The sequence below is a fragment of the Ictidomys tridecemlineatus genome, chromosome 14 (assembly GCF_052094955.1).
Source record: "Ictidomys tridecemlineatus isolate mIctTri1 chromosome 14, mIctTri1.hap1, whole genome shotgun sequence".
NCBI classification, from domain to species: Eukaryota; Metazoa; Chordata; class Mammalia; order Rodentia; family Sciuridae; genus Ictidomys; species Ictidomys tridecemlineatus.
The window spans coordinates 26,417,020-26,441,196 of NC_135490.1; the positions used below are offsets into that span (position 1 = coordinate 26,417,020).

The 24,177-nt window shown below is 33.6% G+C and overlaps 1 protein-coding gene across 3 annotated transcripts in view; it reads right to left on the bottom strand.

Moving 5' to 3' along the window:
* The window catches only part of Gpm6a (glycoprotein M6A), a 309,399-nt gene that overhangs the window by 125,753 nt on the left and 159,469 nt on the right, over positions 1 to 24,177 (bottom strand). Inside the window, exon 2 of one of the 3 annotated variants that reach the window (XM_040293981.2) lies at positions 17,608 to 17,666. The exons of 1 other annotated variant lie outside the window; for it this stretch is intronic. In XM_040293981.2, coding sequence (XP_040149915.1) covers positions 17,608 to 17,644 — 37 coding nt within the window. In that variant the 5' untranslated portion in view covers positions 17,645 to 17,666. Of the gene's footprint in view, positions 1 to 17,607; positions 18,177 to 24,177 lie in introns of those variants that run through there. One more of the 3 variants, XM_005325523.4, reaches the window with a different exon arrangement.

A 24,177-nucleotide genomic window follows, 5' to 3' on the forward strand; every position in this document is an offset into this window, starting at 1 on the left:
AATCATCCCCATCTTAACAAACAGAGCATTAGATTTTTTTTTCTTTACAGAGGCACACATTTATTTAGGAAAGTCAATATACATTCAAGGGAGAATATGGACTATCTCAAAGAAGAGATATCATTTAGGGTAAAGTAAGAAATACATATTCAAGGTAGAATGAAGACAATTCCAAATGGAAATACAGCTATATTAGATGACTGTAAAATACTAATTTAGTACAACATATAGGTAACATTTTTTTCTTATTTTGTGGATGAAGAAATTAAATTTCTTAATTAGAAATTATCTGCCCTAAAACATGGCCAGTATGTGGCAGAGTTAGGATTAAAATTAATGTTTGAATAATTATGGTTATTTTTACTATCTTCTCTTAAGAATTTTAGAGGTTTTACTTATGAATATGTGAAAGCTAAAATACAAACCATTCCCCCATTCTATTGCATTAGCAATTATTTTATGTTACTTTACTACAAACATATCACAGACTTAGGAGTGAAATTTACCTCTGGGAAGAAGTATTGCTGTGGTATTCCTAGGGGTAGCACTGAGGGGAGCACAAAGTCTTTCAGCTCCTTCATTGAAGAAGCTATTTGCTTATTTGTTTTGAAATGAAAGAACATATAATAAGTTCCCATAAGAATTTCCTCCCCAGTGTATACACAACACACTTTGAAAGTTGTTCTGATCGAAAACAATAATTTCGTGAATTTTAAGTTCTGAACTGCATTTTGTGTGTTTGAACCCTAGGCCCTTTCTCAGATTTCATAGTAGGTTATCAGTTCTCTCAGATTAATGTGTGTTCTCTTCTCTAGAAAAAAATAGCTGATTTGATATCACATTCCAAACCCATGCATGAAACACTGCTATTCTAATATTTCTTTTAAGTATATTTTAACAAAATAATGCTAGAAACCAACTATGAGAATATAACACATGATAAAAATAGGGTCCCAGTAGTTGCACCTTTTATTTTCATCCTATTAATTTTAGTTGTGAATAAGGGGTGCTACGTGATATCATTCAGTCATAATATTGATAACCAGCTATTTCAACTATATGTAGAGGTGGTCTTCCCTGGATATTTCCTGATATCTAACATAAAGTTTCATTATTAAAGATGTTGTTATCTAACTAGTGCATTGATAATGCTATTAAAACCAGGAGTAGTGCATGATAGTCATAGGATGTGATGTGATGTCAATGTTTATATTCTTCCCTCAAATAATTTAGCTCCCACGTATACTAAATATGTGGTAACAGCTTTGTTGTTACACACAGTAACAGGTTCAATAATTGCAAGTTTTCTACTTCAATAATATTTTCTCATTATACTATGATTCTATTTTTTTCTACATCTATTGAATAATGCAGATTGAAGTTTGTTTACCATTGCATATTTCAAAACAGTTTTTTTAAGTAATCAAAAACTTATGCATGATATGGAAGTTTCAAAATAGGTTAGACTCTTCAAAGCAAAATTTGAAGATATTGTCCAGAATACCACTGATTATCTTATTTTAAGTAACTCTGATCTTTCATTATGCATTCTCTTCAAATTTTAGGATTTCAAATATATAATATCTTTATCTTGATATATAAATTACAAATAACTGTTGGAAAATTTACCAAGTGTTAACCTGTGGCAATAATCTATTAGACTGTCATTCTCCAAGTGTGATTCCAGGATTAGCAACTATAGCATCTTCTGAGTGTCAGAAATGCAAATTCTTGGGCCCCATTCACACTTACTGAATCATAAACTCAAGGTTTGGAGGAGAGGGCAGCAATCTATGTTCTAACACACCTCAAAATAGGCAATGCTAAAGCTAACAGAAGTTTGAAAATCATTCCATTGGACCATAGTTCTGGTACACATGAGGAATTTGTAAAGTTAAATCCCCGAAGTCACAAACATAACACATCCATTGCTAATATAGTCAGCAATAACTCTTCTTTCATAAATTATTCACACCTAATAATTTAAGGCAAAATCATTACCTCGCCTCTCATGAAGGTTGCTGGTATATCATTTAATAAATTTTAAGAAAGTTCAGTTATTTCTACTTAAGATGACCTATTTAAGGCTATGAATACTGTTTTGACATTTGTAATCTAGCTACATAGGGCAGGTAGAGTATCTCCTTCACACTACTACCTCATTTATATGGCAAAATAGAAATGTTATGTCATGAAATAAATAAAACTGAGGAACACAAATTAGATTTAATAATGAACAATGTGGTTAATTTTTTTTGTAAAATTTCTAACCAAAATATATAACAAAAATATCCATATATTATACATATTTCAAATACATATAAGCAAACAAAAACCTTAAAATTATATTTTGGAGATAGAATGGGAGTAACTCCTCACAGAAGGTAAGTTTTGAATTTTTCATTTTCCCTCAAATATGTACTATTCATCTCTTCAATTTGAGTCCTTTTTTCCCCAGAGCAAATATAGCACACAGTTGAAATTCAGAGGTTATTTTTTAATTTTTTGCTTCATGGCCCAATTTCTCCTTAGAATGCAGTGAATTTCCTCAGGATAGACATTTTACCAAGGGAAATACAACATGCATTTTTTACATTGCACAAAAGAAGGATTCCGTTTTTGTCTGGCATGTCCTCAGCTGTGTTTCACATGAGAGCAAGATGCAAGCAATTGGAAATCCTTGCCAGAGGCTAGTTACAAGTAAAGAGTCCAGAGACTTCAGGGGCCTGATACACAGCGGGTGATTAAATATAGAAGACTAATTTCTCCTTTCTTTTTTACTTTTTTCGTTGTAAAAAATAAGAAGCAATGCTATTCTTTCCCAACAGCTCTACTGTCTCCTTTTCCTGTCCCTGGATAGATTGATTGGGCTGCACTCCACAATTTCTCTTGGCCAAGTTGTCCTATGAGTGCCAGCCAGTTCTCTTTACTAGACTCTCACAGGCATCAGCCCTCTGCTAAAATATAGATCATTTCTTTCTTGGCTTAAAAAAAATGAAATTAAGTTTGACTGCAAACCACTGTCAATTGGAGGCAGTAGCATTCTATGACCTCTTTGAAAACAACAGACTTCGTAAGCTTCATAACCCCTCTCATTCTAGGAACTGCTAGAAATTTCAAGGAATCGAAGAGTCACCTGAAGAACAGTTTTGGAAAATCAACTGATGATATTAGTGCAAGAGAGTAAAAGCATATAAAGCATGTAAATAATATAGGCACTTTTTAAAGTTAATATTGAGGTACAAAAGGCACCTCTGAGAGACTACTGTGTGTCATCCCAGTAATGGAATGTATTTCCAAAAAGCAAAAAACCCTCAAGTCAAAAAGCACAAGGGACAATACAACCCTTTTGATAAAGACAGGATACAAATACTCCTCCGCCAGGCATATGTTTTTATACAATTTTTTATCATCTCAAATTAGATTAATTTTTGATAATTTATCTTAAAGAAAATTTTTGTTTCAAATACTATAAATTTGATAGTGCAAATTTTGTTTTATACTATGTCGATTTCTAAGTGGTCAAGATGTAAATAAATGTTTCCAATAACTGTAGTTTGTGATGGATGACTGGAAATCTTACTTGACATTTTATAAAATGGAAACATAAATAGCTAAAAAGAATATTTATTAAAAGATGAAATTATATAACATGCCAGAATCTAAAGAAATAGATTGCTTTACTTAATCAATATAATCAATGTAAGCTATTTTAGATAATGTAAAAGTCATTTTAATTTTACTGAGTGGAATTAAGTCAAAGAAGGGAAACTCTGCATTAAATTGCTCTAAAACAACTATATTAATCTTACAGTGAGATCAGGCACATCAAATTCTTTCCCATCCTTTCAACATTTTCACATACCCATATTAAAAACTGACAGATAAAATCATGTATCTGCATAAAATAAAGGACCTTCCTTTGTCTCCAATGCTAGATAACATTATGATTCACTTTGAAACCTAAATTATTTAGGGCACTATTGTGCATGCCTGTAATCCCAGAGGCTCAGGGACTGAAGCAGGAGGATCTCCAAGTTCAAAGCCAGCCTCAGAAATTTAGGAAGGCCCTAAGCAACTTAGCAAGATGCTGTCTCAAAAATATTATGTATTTAAATACATAAATCAAAAAAATAAATACATAAATACAAAAAATTATGTATTTAAATACATAAATCAAGCAAATAAATCAATCAATAAAAAATGGCTGGAGATGTTGTTTGGTGAAGGTTTTCTTAGTACCTGGGTTCAACCACCATTACTAAAAAAAAAAAAAAAAGAAAAAGAAACTTTATTATTGCTTTATTATTGCTTCATCGTGTTTCTAAAACAGATCATAAAACTCATCCAGTGAAGGCTTTTGTTTCTTGCACAATGAAACTTTGAAATAACCATAGAGGTCATAACAAGTAAGTTAATGCTTTGTTTACATTCAATACCGAAAGGGTAACTAATTCATTCTCCCTCAAGAACCAAAAATTGCCCTGTAAACTTATCATAGAGACTATAAAAGAACCTCTCATAACAGAAGGCTATTCTCAGCTTTTGGGAGATGAGATTCCATTGAGTCATGCCACATATATGGGAAGTGATTTTTTGAGTGTTATTCTACCCAAGGAAAAACAAAGTAGAGTTTTCCGCTCTCTAGATTAAAAGACATTTGTCTACCCTAAGATAGGCAAAGTCATAATCACTTCATGTTTAACAAGCCTCCGAAGTACTGACTCATGTAACCTCTAAGAGAAATGTTAGCTTGTTCATGATACTCAAATATATCACATAATAAAATCTCATTTTGCCAATTTTTGCTAACACAGAAAATAAAGCATCAAATCAATGACCTCAGAATCTGGAGAATGTTTGATGTTACAGTATAGGTAAATATAATATGCAAATCTGTCATGTCATGTCATGTTAAAAATATTTTTCTGTTTTCTACAAAGGAATATTGAACACATTTAAAATTTCCACAAATGTAAGGCACAGATATTATGGATAATATTGGGTAGCCATTCTGTTTATCAGAATGATAGAACATTAGCAATTGGACATTGTTCAGTCTATCTATAGTAACTAAGTCATAAATAACTCAGAACATAATTAAAAATAAATATATTTATAACTAAAGGTGGAAACAAAATACCTTTGACAATAATTAAGAAAGGATGGGCAAAGAATCTGATACAAAGGAAATGGAGTGGCCAGGGGATATGATATTTTTTAGAGCACATTAGATGAATAAATAGATTCTATATTTTTAATTTTTAAAAACTATTCCATATTTTATGGAACACATGCATGAAGTATTCAACATCATGAAAATACCAAAGCACCATTAAATTTAATGATGCTGCTTTTGCATCACCACAGAAACTCAGTACCAGAGGAAAGACCAAATATTTCAATGATGACATTCCTATAAATACAACTTGAAGATTCTTTCTAATTTACCAGAAACAATAATGGGCTAAAGTATTTTATATTTATGTAAAAATAATAGTCACATTTCATATGCAGATAACACTGCCAAAAATTACAGAAAGAACCACATATGCCTAATATTCATAGTGCTCCTATTACCTGTTTGTGGTATAGAGATCAATGTCAATAAGAAAAGTTTGCCACCTCTTTGATGATTAAATTTTTATCTAGTATTGTAACAAAATACTATATTAAAAAATTACATATAAATAAATAAAAAGCATTTTCTTTTTCCAAGATCACACTTTTTGGTCTGATTATAACACTGGCATTACAACTGAAAAGTTATTTTGGCTGTTTAAGAATATTTCACCCCCCAACTCACAAGTAATGGCATCACAAGTTTCCAAAGCATAAATTCATGATTAGTTCATCCAAAAAAAAATCATCAAACAAAACTGTAGGGAGAAAAAAATGAAAATTCAAAGTACTGAGGAAGTACTCCTTACATACGACTGACCTGAGTTTAAATTATGTAAGACCATACACAATAAAATGTGAAAATTGAATTAAAGCATAAAAGATGAAAGAAATTTTGTTGCACATTCACATGCTATTCTTTGAATTCATTATCTTTAAATTAACTCACTAGAAAGCCTATTAAAGACTTTATCTTATTAAATTGTCCTCAATAATTTCAAACTGGATTTTTCTACAATTTTGTTTTCTTTGATCCACACTTAATAATAAGCAAATTAAGTCCATTGTCAGCAAATACACAGAGCACTATGATACATTTTCTATATCAGCATCTTATAAAATGTTATAAGACTTAACTTTCTAAGTTTTAGTAATCATTTGCTGAACTTGACAGTTCAGTATATTTCACTTAATTGCTGAAACAGAATACTAAAAATAGGTAGGCTCTTTTGTAAGAAGAAAGGAAAATCTATTCATTTTCATCAAAGCTGTTATCAAAATACTAAATATATCTCAGATCAAAGAATGAAAGAAATTTTTAATTCAAATTTAATAGTATATATTGGAGTCTCAGCACCACTTTGCAAGCCACTTTCTTCTGCTTTGTAAGATGTCTCTATTTAGGAGAAAAAAGTGTTTCACCTCTTTTTTGTGGATGATTGTCCTCATCTTTGTCTTCCTCATCCACTTCTCTCTTTCCTCTCATTCTCAATGTGACTGGATACACTTTTCAGATTAATTTCATAAACAAAAGATTTAAAAAATTCATATCCTTAACATATCTGTACTTTTCAAAACAAGGGATATAAACCAGGCACAGTGGTGCTCACCTATAATTCCAGTGATTCGGCTGAGGCAGATGGATCACCAGCCTCAACAATTCAGTGAGGTGCTAAGCAACTTGGCGAGACCTTGTCTCAAAATAAAAAATGAAAAGGGCCGGAGATGTGGCTCAGGGTTGAGCACCCTGGGTTCAATCCCCAGTATGAATCCAACAAATCAAAAGAGAGATGAGGTATCACATGTACATAAAAAAGATGAACAAGAAGAAATGCCCTATTGTTAAATGTTAAAGAAACATTTAAAGAATAACTGTTAGGACAACTTTAAAAAGTGATTAGTCCTTTAGCATTTTTGATTCTGACTCTCTGCCTCAAGGAAAGTTGCTTAGTTACTTTGCAAATGGTCACTGTGTTAGGATGAGAGGAAAGGAGACATGGATAAGGAGTCTGCATCGATTAACCTCCTTCTAAGAAATTACAATAGGTGTTTCACCTGTTCATTATTGCGTAGAACACTCGCATTAACCCCACAGAAACTCAAAGATAATAATATTAGAAAACAAATTCTGAAAATAAGGTCTTTGAGAAAACTAGGATTGAATAAAACAGAGTAAATTACACCAAAAGTGAGTTAAGGGGAAGAAAAAGAACCAAGAATTAGCAAAAAGCCCTAGTTCTAGGAAACCCTAAGTGAACTGCCCACACATTACGATGATCAACTACAAAAATTTCTGGCTTTTGTATATATTAAAGTTCATAGAATTTGACTGCATGGTTTCTGAATTCTATATGGTATGAAATAATTACAAGTTTCTATTGTGCACCACGGAGGAAAGAGAATTAAGTATTTTAAGTTCAATTCTTCTATGAGTAATATGAAAAATATTTTTTGCTGTAAAAGATGAGTTTTTAAAAAACGAAGGGGAAATGAAATAAAATCTCTAAAATATAATAAACTGTTAATGAATCTGAATTTGGTCATATCAGGTATTAAGACCATTTTTCAGAGCTTAAGGTTGGTTTTAAATGACAAACCATATTCAATTTTATATCTAAGAGTTGTAGTGCTCAATGTTTTAGACTTTCTTTTCAAAACTAAATTGTTGGAAAATATTTAAATGTGTCTTAAAAAAAATAAATGCAAGTTAAGCTGGGGTTGTAGCTCAGTGGTAGAGTACTTGCCTAGGACAGGTGAGAAAATGGGTTCATTCCTCAGCACTACATAAAAACAAATAAACAATGACAAACAAATAAATAAAATAAAGGTTAAATTCTTAAAACATGATGGGAGGGAAAGGAAGAGTAAAGGGAAATTGCATGGAAATGAAGGGAGACCCTCATTGCTATACAAAATTACATATAAGAGGTTGTGAGGGGAATGGGAAAATAAACAAGGAGAGTAATGAATTACAGTAGATGGGGTAGAGAGAGAAGATGGGAGGGGAGGGGAGGGGGGATAGTAGGGGATAGGAAAGGTAGCAGAATACAACAATTGCTAATTGGGCATTATGTAAAATTGTGGATGTGTAACCGACGTGATTCTGCAATCTGCATTTGGGGTAAAATTGGGAGTTCATAATCCACTTCAATCTAGTGTATGAAATATGATATGTCAAGAGCTTTGTAATGTTGTGAACAACCAATAAAAAAAAATAAAAAATTTTAAAAAAATAATAATTTAAATGCAGAGGAGAAAATAATTCCAATTTTGGGAAATGAGGAAGCATCACAACTCATTTCAGTTGGGCCTAAGTAGAAAAATGGGAGTTAATAAGTGGAGATGAGTAAAGAAACAGGAGGCAGCTACCAAGAAAGAGGCTTGGAAATGTAAGGCCATTCCTATACCATGTAATGTGATGTGCACTTGCAGGTAGCTGGAGGACAGGACAGGTGGAAGACAAGAACCTTAAGAGGTATAGTAGCAGTAACTTGGAAATGAAGGAAGCAGCTGGCTTCAAGGGATTATTCCAGACTGGATTTGGTGACCTAGTGGATGTGCCTGGTCAAGATGCCAGGTGAGTCGACATTCTTGGATATGGTTTCTAGGTTCCAAGGCCATGGAAACAGACATGTTTTTACCTATGGTGAAGAGACTGGGAGGCCAGAATAAGAACCTCAGCTTCTCAGCTTTGACTGTGCTAAGTCTACAATGTGACACTGGAAATGAGACTCCAAAACCTCAATAACAAGTATGGGGTACACTCAGACCACCTTGTGCTGGGTTTGATCCCAGGGTGTTGTGTCCACTGAAAACTAAAAAATAAATATTAAAAAATTCAAAAAAAAAATCCAAAAAAAAAAATCTTAAAACAAATAAATAAATGCAATTATTTACTACATTTCTATTTTCCAGTTCCAAATTTTGAATTTGAATGTTATTATTGGAACAATACTTTGCTAACTAGATAAACGGGGGAAATCATTTGGCTCTTTCTCTCTTAGGCTTACTTTGCAGTCTTTCTCAGAACTAAAATGGAAGACTACTTCATCCATTAAGTTAGAATCCGTTTTTCTCCTCTGGATATTTGTATGAGATTGTCTCCTAGCTCCCTAGGGAGTAGAATTTGAACTAAATGGCCATCAATTAAGTAGCATGCCCTTAGGGTTAAAGAACATTTGATATTAACAAGAAAACTGTAATTGGTATTCATCCATTAATGTTAAGATATATATTAATATACAAAGCTACTTGTGAAGTGTTTAAAACAGTGCTGGGATTGTTAAATATCAGGTGTTACAACTCCTGTTTTTTATTGAAAAACAAAACACATTGTTAAACACACCTAGCTTTGTTTCTGATGTGAGATCACTAAACTGAACTGCAAAATTGATAAGGCATAAACTATTAAAATTTAAAACAGATTTCCACCAATACAAGAAATATGTAGTACTGGCAGATCATGTGCTTTTTATTTGAATTATTTACTAAATCTTATTTCCATTAATAAAAGTAAGGATGTACAGTTGTAAAATTTTTCTTTGTATTTTCTATTAAGAAGAGATAACTGATTCAACATTCAAAGGAAACTTCTCATGGAGAAAACAAATTTTATTTTAAAAACATAGAAGCTGTTTGTCCAACCATTAAAATTTCTATTGAAAATCAAGGGAAAATGATAAATTAGCAAAGATCTTGAATTCCCTTACTTCTACTTGAGAACCTAGAAGAAGCATGTCTACTCCAAAAAGGTAGGCAACATGAGCAATATGGTTCAGATTCCCAGCCTCATTCTCAGGGACAGATTTCCCCACATTCCCCTCTTTTGTGGAAGCAGAGATACTGAAAGTTCATTATTTTTTGCATGATGGAAATGTAATTCCATAAAATTAAGCAACTTAAAAAATGTGCCAAGATGTCTTTCTTAATTTTGAAAATAAATTTGCTTATAAGAGTATTTAATGTTCCAACATATTGATATATCTTAATACTTCAAGATCACAGATTATCTAAAAGCCAAAAATCATCTTTCCTTTTTCCCTTGACCATCAGATTTGTGCATATTATAACTTTATCCTCCAGGAACTCTATAAACAGACTCCAATACGTGACTGATTTTCATCTGTAACCAAAGTTAAATTTATGCTCACAATTAGAGAAAACACCTCAGTTATCTTCTTTATTTTCACAGAAAAATAAATGTATTCTTTCTTTCAGATTAAGAATATCCAAGACAACAGTCACAACTTGAGTAGAGAGCACATGGGGAAACATGAATTATTTTCATAATGTCAGCTAATCCACAAGCAGTGCCACCTGTTAGTATGGATGCTATCCAAAATGATACTTGAAAATAAGCCAGGCAGTCTGCCTTCTATGCATGAAGAAGAAAACTGCCAAGCATTTTGGATGAGGATGAGAATGTATGGCAGGGAGGGCAGAGTTCAAAACTGAAGCAATAGAAGTTATCTCCTCTACCCTATGAATTCCTCATGACCCTTTGCTTTCTGATGAATTAAAGAAGAATTAATTTCTAAGAACTGTCAGCAGGTGACACTCTCAATATCTCACTCTACCACACTCAACATCTCACTTAGTCTCTTTGAATATTTAAGATAAAGTTTCATTGGAGGAGTTAATGACGTAACTATACTAAAGACTTTCATTTTTAAAAAGCGAATTCACACTCATTTCAATGATGATAAAAATTCTGCACATACGCTTTTTCTCAGAAAATGTTGGGAATATGTTATTGAGCATTTGGGGTATCTAAGATAAATAACGTCATTGATGTATAAAACCTGATTAGTAACTGGTGTAATAAAAACATAAAATGATAAAATTCAAAAACATTTTATCTAAACCAAAGCAGCCAGAATGACTATAGCAGGCTATCTACTAAATTAAAAATATACCTAATTTTCTCCACTAATAGGAGAAAATTGCAATTATCTTTGATACCAGGAAAGGGTAAAAATAATTTCTTAGATGGAGAAACCCACTCCAGGTTAAGCACATTTAGTGCCAGCAAAGCATAACTGACAAGTCCTAAAACAACCTCTTTCCCAATGCTTTATAAAATGTGAACATTCATGGTTTTTCTGTCCTTGTCATCCAAGCTCTGAGTTGGCAGCTGAAGAGAAGACCCCTGACCACATCTGCTGAGATGAAGTTTGTCCTTTAGGTGGACAAAACCAGTTCTTTTCTCAAGATCTGCAAGTAGATAATACCTAAGAAGCAAAATAATGCTAATTAATTCTTACATTTCAGTCATTGCTAGAAGGGTACTGACGTTGTCTTTGTTATTTTCCTTACCACCAGTTCACAGGTTTTAAGACATGGCATTAAAAATTCTAAGTCTGTTAACAAAGCAGATACTTTAATCAATTCTGGGTCATAAATTTCTTTCAATAGTCTCAAAGTACTGTATTACCAATACTTACTAGTAGGCAATGGTCTAAGGTGAATTCAAATTGTAAAAACAAAAGAGGGAAACAGTTCAGAATAATCAAAGAAGCGCTAAAAAGTAGTGTCCTGTTTAAATTAAGTACAAATTGGTATACATTTAGTTCACTCACCAGGTTTAACCCTGCAAATTTCTTAAAAACAGTAAGCCTCTTTTACATAAGACTCCCAAAATCATTTGGGCATTTCTTTTATTTAGAGATTTTCTGATTATAATGAATAGAGATGGGCTCAGATTACGTGGTGGATGAATATTATTTTTATAAATATATTTGGAGAAATAGAGACATATCAAGAATTATCTTTTCTCAGTTCTCCAGAGAGGAATCAAATTGACCTAGCTCATCTTTATGGACCAAAATGGAGGATTTATAGGTAGTAAATGGTTGGTGTACTTAGGACGGATTGCTCTCGGGAAAACTTCACATCCTGCCAAAATCCAGAACTGGTAGTAAAGAATGTGGTTATAAATAACAGGACATGGCTGACTAGAGTAGAAGTGTGGGACTACAGCAGAATTGCTTAGAAAGGGGTGTACTGAGCAGGTCATTGCTGATCCTAGCACAGGGTGGAAGCACAGATTCTAGACTCAGAATTACTATATTGAACCCAGCCCTACAACTTACTCCTCTAGTGTGTAACTCTTTTCTAGTTAATTAACCTATTTGATTTTTAGTTCCCTCAATGTTAATGCCACTTAAGGTTATTGTGAAGAGTCAATGTGTTAAGTTAATTCCTTTGGCAGTATCTGCTACTAAAATCACTGGGCAATTTAGGTTGACCAAAGTATGCTAGTATGATACAGCCAAAGTTGCTTCACTATTTTAATGGAGTCTCTTCTTCAGAGAATATGTCTGCTTAAGGAAAAATATGGTTCTAGAGTAATTTTTCAAGGCAAAAATAATCCTAGTCAAAAGACTTTCAGTCAACCTATGTATGACTTATATGCATTCATACATATAAGACTCCTTTATAGTAATATACATGACTACATGTATAATGTCAAAAGTAATTATTAGTTCACTTGTCAAATATAAGAATGTATATATTTTAATTATGAGACAGGCATTACCATCAAAAATTAAATAACTAAATAAGCCTATACACTGTCTTTTCCTCTAGATAGTCTTGCTGTTTTAAGAAGTTAAATCTATGCTGACATTTAGTGGCATAGGGCTAAGGATGAATGATGACATTAAACAGCCAAGTGATGAAGGTGAATTGATGAAACTGGTCTCTGTACACACTGAGCCTGATGTTCTGCTTCTACTAGTGAGCCATTCCTTGAAGGTCACCAAAAGCTTATGCTATTGAAGACTTGGTATCCAGGCATCTGAGTTGGAGAAGTCCATGGTTGACTTTGGTTCAGCTTGAGAAGTTGACAGCTTAGGTGTATGCTGCTGGATTATCATACCTAGTAAATAATACTGAGGCTGTTGCCTTTTGTGCTCCTCAATGCCTCCACTCATTGATTCATCAGACTTCCTCTGAAAATCCCCTCCAATATGTAATGTATTCCTTGAACTTATCTAAAGATTAATGGTTGCCCATTTGGCTACCTGAACATGCATTCAAAATTCCTAAATTCACATCTTTCCCCATAGGATTTGCCAAAATGTTTCAGACATACTCTCATGGTTATGAGTCATAATTGTAAACAGCAGTCCCTCTTTATCTGCAGGAAATATGTTCTGAGACCCACAGTGGATGCTTGAAACCATGTATAGTATTGAACATTATATGCACTATAGTTTTCTTATATGTTTACACCTTAATGGAGTTAAATTTATAAATTAGGCAGGGTAAGAGATTAACAAAAATACTAAAAAAGTAGAACAATTATGATAATATATCATAACAATAAAAATTATGCAAATATGGCCCCTTCCCCTTTCTCCCTCTCCCCCCCGAAATATTTTATTTTTATACTTACCCTTCTCCTTTTCATGATGACTTGATGTAATGAGATAAAGTGACGGGGAAGAACTTATGTGCTATAGCTATAGCTTTTGTGCTTTGAGCTGTGACACTAAAACTAGCATGAATTTACTTTATCCTTCTTAATATTTTCTTTTTTTTTTTTTAAAGAATCTGTCTATGACAAGGAAGCACAGCTTTCTTTCTTTTTTTTTTTAAAGAGAGTGAGAGAGAATTTTTTTTAATATTTATTTTTTAGTTTTCGGCGGACACAACATCTTTGTTTGTATGTGGTGCTGAGGATCAAAACCGGGCCGCACGTATACCAGGCGAGCGCACTACTGCTTGAGCCACATCCCCAGCCTGTTCTTAATATTCTCAAATACGAAAGATTCATTCTTAACAATCTCAACATAAGACTTTTTTCTTTATTAATTGTATTCATAACTTTTACCTTTTTATTAAAGGAAGCATTGGCAGATTATTTTTGGCATGTATGAATTGTTAACATTACTTCTCTTGTGCTTTGGAACCATTATTAAGTAAAATATGGGTTACTTGAACACAAGAACTGTGATAACTGCGAAAAATCAACAGTCCTTAGTTGATATTTGATTTTCTAATCAAGACAGCTACTAAGAGACTACTGGGTGGGTAGCATATACAGCTTGGATACACTAGACAAAGGGAGAGTCACATACCATGTAGGATGAAGCAGGATGGCATGAGATTTCATCAATTTACTCAGAACAGCATTTAATTTAAAACTGGTAAATTGTTTATTTCTGGAATATTTTATTTAATATTTTCATACTACATTTGACTAAGGGTAACTGAAACTTCAGAAAGCAAACTGATTAAGAGGGAATAGTATATCTTTTAAATATTCTTAAAAAAATCTTTTCATGAACTTTGGTTAACCTTGCTACACTAATTGGAGCCATTGTTTTCATGGCTTGGCTTGGCTACCATATATCTTGATTTTTGATGACAATAATGGTAGGTTTATTATAACCATACCTGTGGGTCAAGTTCAAAACAGTCTATTTTTATGGTTCCTTTTATTTATTTATTTATTTATTTATTTTTAGCACTAGAACACTATTGCTTTGGTTGAATACAAGCAACAGTAATTGGTTTTCATTTACAGGGCATGCTTTACAAGAACTACATGATTTTTAAAACACTAGAATTTCATCACCACAATGAAATACTCACCTTTGACAAGGGCTGCAGAAATGGATGAAGCAACAGATTAATGACCTCATTTCAGTTTCACATCAAAACATGAGCTGATTGAACAGAAGCAGATTGAAGTCACCTAAACTTTTAAATCATCCTCCCTCCTGGGCTGAACGCAGAGAGTTAAATCAAGATGAAAATAGGACTGCTCTGAATTACCTTTTACAGACTTAGTGTGTGTGGGGGGGTATTTTATATATATAAAATACATATTTTTATGTTGGATCATTCTACATTTTTAAGTTTCAACCATGTATGTTTCTTTAAATAATAAAACCACTGACTTCCTTTTTACAGTCCAGTTGAATTTGGAAGGTGATATGGGTGAACACTGATATAATTCTAAGTCCTTCTGAGTTAAAACAGGAAAGAATAGCTGCTTCTTGCCCCTATGACAGAAGGATTTTCAGTTACTTGATAGAAAAAAATATATATATATATAACTAATTACATTATTTTTCTTGTTCCAGAATCTTCTAAGACTTGCTCAGACACATCCAACCTACTACCCCAATCTATGATTTAACTCAAGGTTTTATTAAATGTAATGAATATCATTTGCTGTTTAAAATATACACTTTATCTTTCCTTAAACAAACTGATCAAGAAACAACATTGTTATATACTAAAAAAAAAAAAAAAAAAAAAAAACATTAAAGCCTAAGAAGGGGCAGGAAAGCATCTTCTAAATGGAGGGGAACTCTTGGTATCTGAATTCTTAGTGAAATTTCCATGTAGACCAAGAAAAACAGGGTGAAAACACAGTGCTGTCCTTTACAGGAGATGGATCATATCTGTCTGCCCAGACCCTTGTTTGCTTGTCAAGATAGTAGTTCCTCCAACTTAAATCCTTTTCACATCACATTTTCAAATCCTTCCCCTTACCCCACACATGTAGAAAGATCATTTTATATTCAAATGTAACTTTCTAACAACATATTTCCATAGAAAAGGCATTATGGGCATAATGCAGACAAACATATTAGGAAGGAAGGGGACTAAATCTTCTTTTACAAGAAAAATAATTATATATGTCTATGTGCTTACAGACCATTACAGTTTTTCTGATTTGAAATTGTTTTCCACCACTGATCCTGATTTTCTATACACACTTTAATGATGAGAAACCCACCATGAGAGGCACGTCCCCCTCTCAGCCTACTGCCCCACCCCCGTGAGAGCAAGGTTTTCAGTGTTACCTGAGAAAACAACATCATAACTAATTACGTCATTTTTCTTGTTCCTGCATCTACCCAGGCTTGCTCGGACACATCCAACCTGTTACCACAATCCATGATTTAACTCAAGGTTTTATTTCATGTAATGAATATCTTTTCTCCATGTGAAGTAATCAGCTTATCTTTCCTTATACAAACTGAATAGCCAAAAAGCAGTAACATAATGTGCTAGAAAATAAATTAAACTAAGATATATTATTCATAAAATGACAGAGTCTATTGAGAGTCTTTATAAGGACAGAAATTAGCAAGAAAATTTGCCATTTAAAATCACCAATGAGCACCTAGCTTACTAGTGCATATACTAAAGGTAGTTGAAGTTTTTAATTAAAAAAAATAGATCAGATTACATTTACGTAGGTTATTGCATTTCTATTACAGAGTATCACTAATAAGGATAGTAAAGACTAAAACTTGGAGATCAGCTTATCTATTATTTTATTATTTTCTCTATTGTTTGGTAAATCCTTTATGCACTTATTATCAATTCTCGGATTACATATGTGTGTACACCACATATATCTCAATGTGTGTGTGTGTTAAGTGACAAGATGCAGCATATCTCAATATCTCAAAATAGGAAAATCCACACTATACTTCCAAACCACCTACTTTATATATAAAATGCAGTTTAAAAAATGCATTTGTATACTTTTAAAATCAACTTTATTGACAGCTAAATCTTTTTTTTTAATACTACTCTTAATTATTACCTGTATGTAGCATTACCTGTGTTACTGTTTCAATCCTAAGAAAACAAGAGCATTTTCTGTAACATTACATAAGCCTGAGAGCAAATAGGAGAGAAAAACGGTGCCTATGTTGGGATAAAAGCCAGTTCTCTCTGAAGCTATCACTGACACATAAAAAATAGAGGCATTTGAGTCATTTGAATTGCCAATATTGGCCAAGTATTAACCTATAAAAATGGCAATTTCCCATTAAGTGATATAGCCAGACAGACCTATGCAAGCTTTTTCGATGCATCAGAAAATTTTCTTAAAATTTATTACCCAGAAGTTGATTACAGTCAACCATATAGAAAAGAAAACCTAAACGTCATTACATATATGCTCTGAAAAATCCATGAACTTTCCCCCATCTATATGAAAACCATACTGCATTCATACAAAGAAAAAGAAAAGAGATTGTTTAAAAAGATGCACCAGCCAAAATATAATAAATGATCTTGGTCTTTGTTCTATCAGATGGCCATGCAAAGGTATCGATAATGGTTACATCATCAGATTCAACTGCAACTTGCTCCAAATATTGTGTTTGTGGCTCACACCATGAATCTCTTGACGGAGCTCGACAACCGTGAAAACATAAAATAAATGAAGGTTAACAAAGACTGGTCTAAGGAACAGTTCACAACAATACCGCAATGCTCTTATCACTAATGCTTGATTCTGCATTTGGATACTTATATCTGAAAGACTTGCAAATAATGACAACATTCATGCCAGACATTACTGCAAGTGAGGATCAGACTAAAGGAGAGGAGAAAAAAACGCCTTCCAAGAGAGAAACATTCATTAGCCTTACTGGCAAGTGTCTAAAGCAAACAAGGAAACTGCAAAATAATTACTTAGTTACAAATAAACGCTTTTTAGCACAGTACCTTTTTGTGTCTGTCCCTCTTCCATATTCTCTTCCATGGCTACCTTTCTTCAGTAGAATCTGGTACACGGAATTAATCAAAAGCTCAATTAGATGTTGAAAAAACTGGTGACTTTTTTTTTTTTTTTTCCCTGGGAAGCTCCAACAGCAGTGGCTTGGGCAAGTCCTTAGAGCTTAGCTAAGGCTCCCTCGCTCCTCTTGTTTGCTTGGAGACTGGCTGTCAAGTGTAATTTCATTCAAATTACTCTTCCGTGAAGATTATCAATTTTTCTTCTCAAAGCTGCCCATTGTGTACCACAGTAAGCAGGTATTCAAACAAACAGCCTAAGAATTTTGGGGGGAAATGTGGTCTGAATTCCAGGAGCAAAGACACTATGATTCATAAGCCTTGCTTTGCATTTAAAATGGGGAAAAGAAATTGAGGTTTGTATTGAAATCTGGGCTTTAAATTGGAAACAGGCTGAGCTGTGAACAGATGGAGGGGTGTCCTCCTAACATGAAGCAGACCACCAACCCATAATCCACCCCCCTTTGCTACCAGAGTGGGAAAGCCCAGATTCCCGTCGGTTCTTTATGCTGCAGCAGTTGCTTCTCACCCAGTCAGATGCGTTGCAAAAATGTGTTTTCCTGTTCTCTCTCCTAAGTATCTAGTTAATTTGATTTAAAGGTGCCAAGAAGGGATGCAATTATACTATCTCAGGGTTTATTTCTAAAAGGTTATTATTAAGAGAGGACCTGTAAGCTCACATCTTTCACATTTGAAAAGAAACAGAAGCAAGGTTTTCAAAGGACTAAGTATAAACCTTTAAGCCTGAGAGATACATGTTTTAAGCAAGTGTCTTACTTAGTGCTATAGGACTCCTACATGAAAGGAGAAAAACCACTGGGGGAAAAAGGAATCTATTGATGTCTTTGTAATTTATTGTTATGATTTTATCCCACTAAACTGCTGATTTCAAATGGGACTCTCTTGAAAGAGAATTTTTAAAGGGTCCTTATTGAGGAATGAGTAGGGTGATAAAAAGAAGGAAGGAATTCTAGATAAGGAAAAACAGGGTAGCAATTTATAATGGAAATCTGCAGTCTGATTTGGAATGCGAATCACAATGCTGCAGTCTGGCAATAAATTAGCATTTGTACTTCAACCTATTGAGTGACAAGACACAATCAGAGTTTCAATACTTCACAAGAGGTATACAAGAAAATAAACAGTGTCTCTTTCAAGGCAACACAAACCTTTACTAGGGTATAAAGGAAGGAAGACTTATGCATTCCTGTCTAAAATAAGCAAGCATAGAGGAAAGGCTCAAACACACACACACACACACACACACACACACACACACACCACAAACATACACATACACAACTACAACTGTGAAAAATAATAATTCACATCCTCATTATCCACAGCATAAGTTTCTTGCATAATAGCAAATAGTTCACATACATTCTGTAAAGTACGTCATTAACATGTTGCACACCACCCTCTAAATCATTTCAAAAGCAAGTATTTAGAGGAAAGACAATTGTGCATTCCATTTGATAATAAATGAATGTTCAATTTTCCTGTTTCCATTATCACTTGCTATTGCTTTTTTTAAATGAATTTAACCCAAAGATAATGATGATTCCAATTTATTCCAATAGCTCAAAACCGCTCTCTGAATATGTGTGTGTGTGTGTGTGTGTGTGTTGTATGTATTCAAGTGCTTTTGAGAGAATTGCTTGCTTAGGGAACAGATTGAGAGAGAAACCATAAGGGAAATCAAAAGAGCCCAATCATAGCAGTCTCTCTGCTTCAATTCATCCCTAGGCTGACATAACCTGGCATACAGTCAAAACAGAAGGAGCATCACTTCTCATTTATATTCTTTATTCACATTATATCACAGAAATCATTAGTGAAACAAATTATTAATAGTACTACCCATAAAAATAACAACATTTCCTGAAATTTTTATAGTACTTTATAATCTATAAAATATATTCACATGCACTCTCCCATTTGTAAGGCAAATAGGGAAAGCATTGTTTCCCAAATTATATATTAGGGGAAAATTGACACTTAAGGACACCAAAGGATAGGGCTAGTAAATGACTATGAGTGCCTTCAGTGTTCAAAAATCATCCTCAGTTCTTTGCTTTCTTTTTCACTGTATAAGTAAAGCAAAAGAGAGGGAAACCATAGAGAAAAGAAAAAATTAAAATTATTTCCTGGATAAGATGAAGGGAAAGTATTTTTTTTTCTTCCAGAAAATGCAACAAAACAATACATTCCTGTAATCATCAACTTTTTCCACTAGAAGAGACATTTTTTTCCCACTCAACAATTGTTTCTAAAAATAGACAACAGACACTTATATCAACTTTGTAAATATACAAAGATCCACCTTCACTTCAGTCTAATGGACTCCTGCCAAACAGATGAAGAAAAACACAGGCACATATAACATTCTAGCAAAACTCAACTGCTGGTAAGCCAAGATTCATCTTTTGTCTTATTGTGGTAAAATATATGTAAAAATTTATCGTTTTAATTATTTAAGTCTAGAATTTTGTGGTAATAAGTACATTCCCATTGTTCCACAGTCATCTCTACCATCCATTTCCAGAACTTTCTTATCTTTCTAAACTGAGATACTGTACCTACTACACAGTAGCTCTCCATTGTCCCTTCTCCTGAAGGACAGCAGTTGAAGTGTTGTGGTTGAATGCTTGTTGACTTTAGGATTATTTTCTAAAGGTCTGTTCTCATTTGAAGTAAAAATATTTAGAATATCCAAGTATGTGAAATGAACTAGAAAAAGAAAACTGACTGATCTTAGGGTCCATTAACTATGAATTCCACATAGACTGTTATGAACCTTAATTGCTGGCAAAGATGATCCCTCTGTATCTCCATTACCCACAACAAGTCGAGAAGGCCATGGTGCCTCAACTAATATTCTTTTCATTATACACATTACATTTGCTGCATTCTACTCTTAGTCGTGTATTCAAAATGCATGATTATAAGTTCACTAGGTAGTTAAAAAGCTGTGATCACAAATGTCAAGTGAGATTTCCCTTTCAAATATCATCTAAGCAATATTTATAATATGTATCATTTTTTATGTGTAAGCTAGAAGACATATTTGTCATTTAAGTCCCTCTCACTTTTCTTATTTAAGTTAGAGAGAACGCTTTCTTTAATGGTCCATCTTATCTTGTGGATAAACATACTATGTGAACTGAGAAAATATCCAGTCGTTCTTCTATTACATAGGGCAGTTATCTTTGTGATTCAAAATTCAAAACAGAGTCAAGTAAACAGAGTTACAGATTAAACAAGAAATTGGTCATTCCAAGTGCAGCATCAACTGTAAAACATGAGAAAAAAAAATGTTCATGGTTTCTGAGTCAGAGAACAAAGCGGACATGCGGGAAATATGATTATGTGAATCAAGTATAGTGTACAGAACAAACAGATATAAACACTGCTTAGAAACTGTATTTTTGCTGAGAGAGAAAGGGGAGAGACAGAGGGGAGAGACAGAGACAGAGACAGATGCAGTATCATCTCAAGAATAAAATGTCTTGGTTGGTTTTTCCCACATTTTGACAAAGAAAAAGGCCACACTGCTGCTTTACACTCTAGGGTCAAAAATTGACTTCCATAATTAAAAAAAAAAAAAAAAAACAAAAGCACCACCAAGGGTAGAAAGTATATTTTACATATATATAAAGTATATTATATATATATTATATATATATAAAGTATATATAAAGTATATTTTACATAAAATTAAAATGACACTCTTCAGAGTTATGTAATTATTCAAAACAGTCAATTCACAGAATGGTCATGGCATTCACAAGTCTTGCTATACTTGTCATTTTGTAACCTCCTCCTTTTTTTTTTTTTTGGTACTGAGATTGAACTAGGGGCACTTAACCACTGATCCACATCCCCAGCCCTTTTCTTTTTATCTTTTATTTCGAGACAGTGTCTAGATAGGTTGTTTAGGGCCTCACTAAATTGCTAAGGCTGATTTCCAACCCTCGATCCTCCTGCCTCAGCCTCCAGAGATGCGGGGATTACAGGGGTGCACCACAGCCTACAGCCTTTCTTTCATTCTTAATTGAACAAATGTTTATTAAGCATTCCTACATAAAAAGGAACTTAAGTAGGTAAAAAGAGACAAATCTCTGATCTAATTATGCTTAGAACCTAGCATCACAAGACAGTCCCAAAATCATAATGCTAAATAACAAGTGCTACCTAATGAGTGTCACGCAAGCACAAGATGTTACAGGAAACTAAAACAGGAATATCTAACCTAATATTTAGTTTTGATAGTTTTGAAAGTTCTCTCATCTTCCAGAAGGTACAGTTTTATCTGACCTGCTCAAAGCAGAAGACCTTTCACCTAAGAGAGATAAAAATAGCCAGGAAAGAATCTGGTAGAGCGTAGGTGAGAAAGGAAAGTTATCCTAGACTACTGAAACTGAACACACAAAGGCCCATAGGAGAGATATTCTTCTGACTACATGTAATGACTAACGCCTGGTGACAGGGGGTAAGCCCTCTCTTACTGTTTATTATTGGGTATCGTCTCCCCAAGGTTTTTAGTAGTCTATGAAGGAAAATCCAATTCTAATTCATATTGTGGTCCCCAAATTTCCTGGAGTTACTAAAGAAAAAGACCCTCCTCAGATTTAGCATGAGTCCTACAAAGCTGGAGTCTAAAGGGGAGACCATGGGAAAACCATTAGTGTTTAGTTCCAAGAAATTACCCTGGTCCTCTGTAGCATCCTGTGCTTATTTTATCCTTGGTCCCTCAAGTATTTCATACCAATACTTTTTCTCTCCAATCTGTTAGTACCATATTTTCACAGTTAGCCAGGCATCCTGCCACAACAATGTCATAGCCTGTTTACACTTGGTCACTTATTTCCTGGTGTTCTTAGGATGACATTCAACCACCTAGAATGGACAGAAAGATGGGCTACGACCTGGAGGAAACCCATCTTCTTCCAACTCCTACTGTTCTTCCTCCCTTACTAATTTCTCAAAAGTTTCAATTTGTTCCTTCTGCCTAAAGCACTTTTCCCTGTAGCCCCAGGTCACCAGATTGATTTATTCTTTAGATCTCAGCTGGGACATTATCCTCAGGTGAAACTCCCCTATCCCACAGAATAGGCCTCCTTTGGTACACAGAGCATATGTCATTACAGTGTGATATTCCAAAGTTTTCGTTCAGCATATTTCTTCTACACAGCCTCCAGCCTGTAAGCCCCATTAGATCTACCCTTCTACCTCCCACAACCCAAGGAAACAGTGAGCTTTCAAAAAAATATTTGTTGAATGCATGCATGAATGAATGAATGATAGATAAATAAATGAATGAATAAATTCAGTGGCTTAAAATACACCTTATCTTACGTTTAGCTGCTTCCACAAAACATTTTGAAGTATTAACGTAACTTACAGCAATTCCAGGAGAATATGTTATGTTCATATATAAGAAATGCCATGCCTTAAAAGTTGATGATAGAATGACAAAATTGTATTTCAAAGAGCAAACAGTGAAGCAAAAAGGGAACAATGAAAATATTTGCCCTGTTTCCCATTAAAAGGGGAGCCTTATTGTCATAAGCACAGATAAAAGAAAGGAGAGATACAAAAATTCAAGGATGACTCTCCATAGACCAAAGTTGCCCTTTTAAAATAGGAAGAAGGAACCCGTTATAAGTGTTCATATCTTCATACAAGCTAAGAGTTGACACAAATATTAAAACTTCTAACTAGTTTCTAATATGCCTCTCTCCAAAATGATAGAAAACAAAGTTTTTCTTGGGTAATCATGTTTTCTAGAAAACACTGCAGAAACCATCATAAGTAAAAACTAGGCTTCCAAGATGCAATAGGTAAGCAGCAGCAGCTTGTCTATTGCTCAAAATTCAAACATTAATTCAAATAGACCTAATAAAGAATGGCCCAAGATACTTCTTTAGGGTCTCAAAAATGCTAAATTGGACTCATCGAAAAGTAAACTATATAACTCACTCAACTTGTTTGTATTCATTCAATGAATGACTACAGAATATGAGAAAATTTTATAGATGAGGAAATAGAAGCAGAAAGTATAAATATATGTACAAATGAGGCTAGAATTCAAACTGAGGTATTCTAACTCCAAAGCCCATTCTTTGAACTTCCCCAGTCTACCAAACCAAGAGCATTTAGTATGGGCTGACTTCCCTGTCGTCAAGTCCTATTTCAACATAAATATTTGTATTCATCAAAAAACCACCACAACAAACCAGTGTGTGTAATCTACTGCCAGTTGCTATAAGGGACACAACAGCTGAAGAAATGATTCTCATATTTAAAGATCGTACAATTTAAGTTAAATATACTAATTTTAAACATCAATAACTCAACAAAGAAAGATGGTTTCAGATTAAAATCACTATAGGGAGTGGAAATAGAGAAAGTTATTTGGGATTTGGAATATGTTTTGGTAGAACTAGTTAAAAACACTATCCAAGTATTTCTGTAAAAATCCAGAGATTTTAATAGATA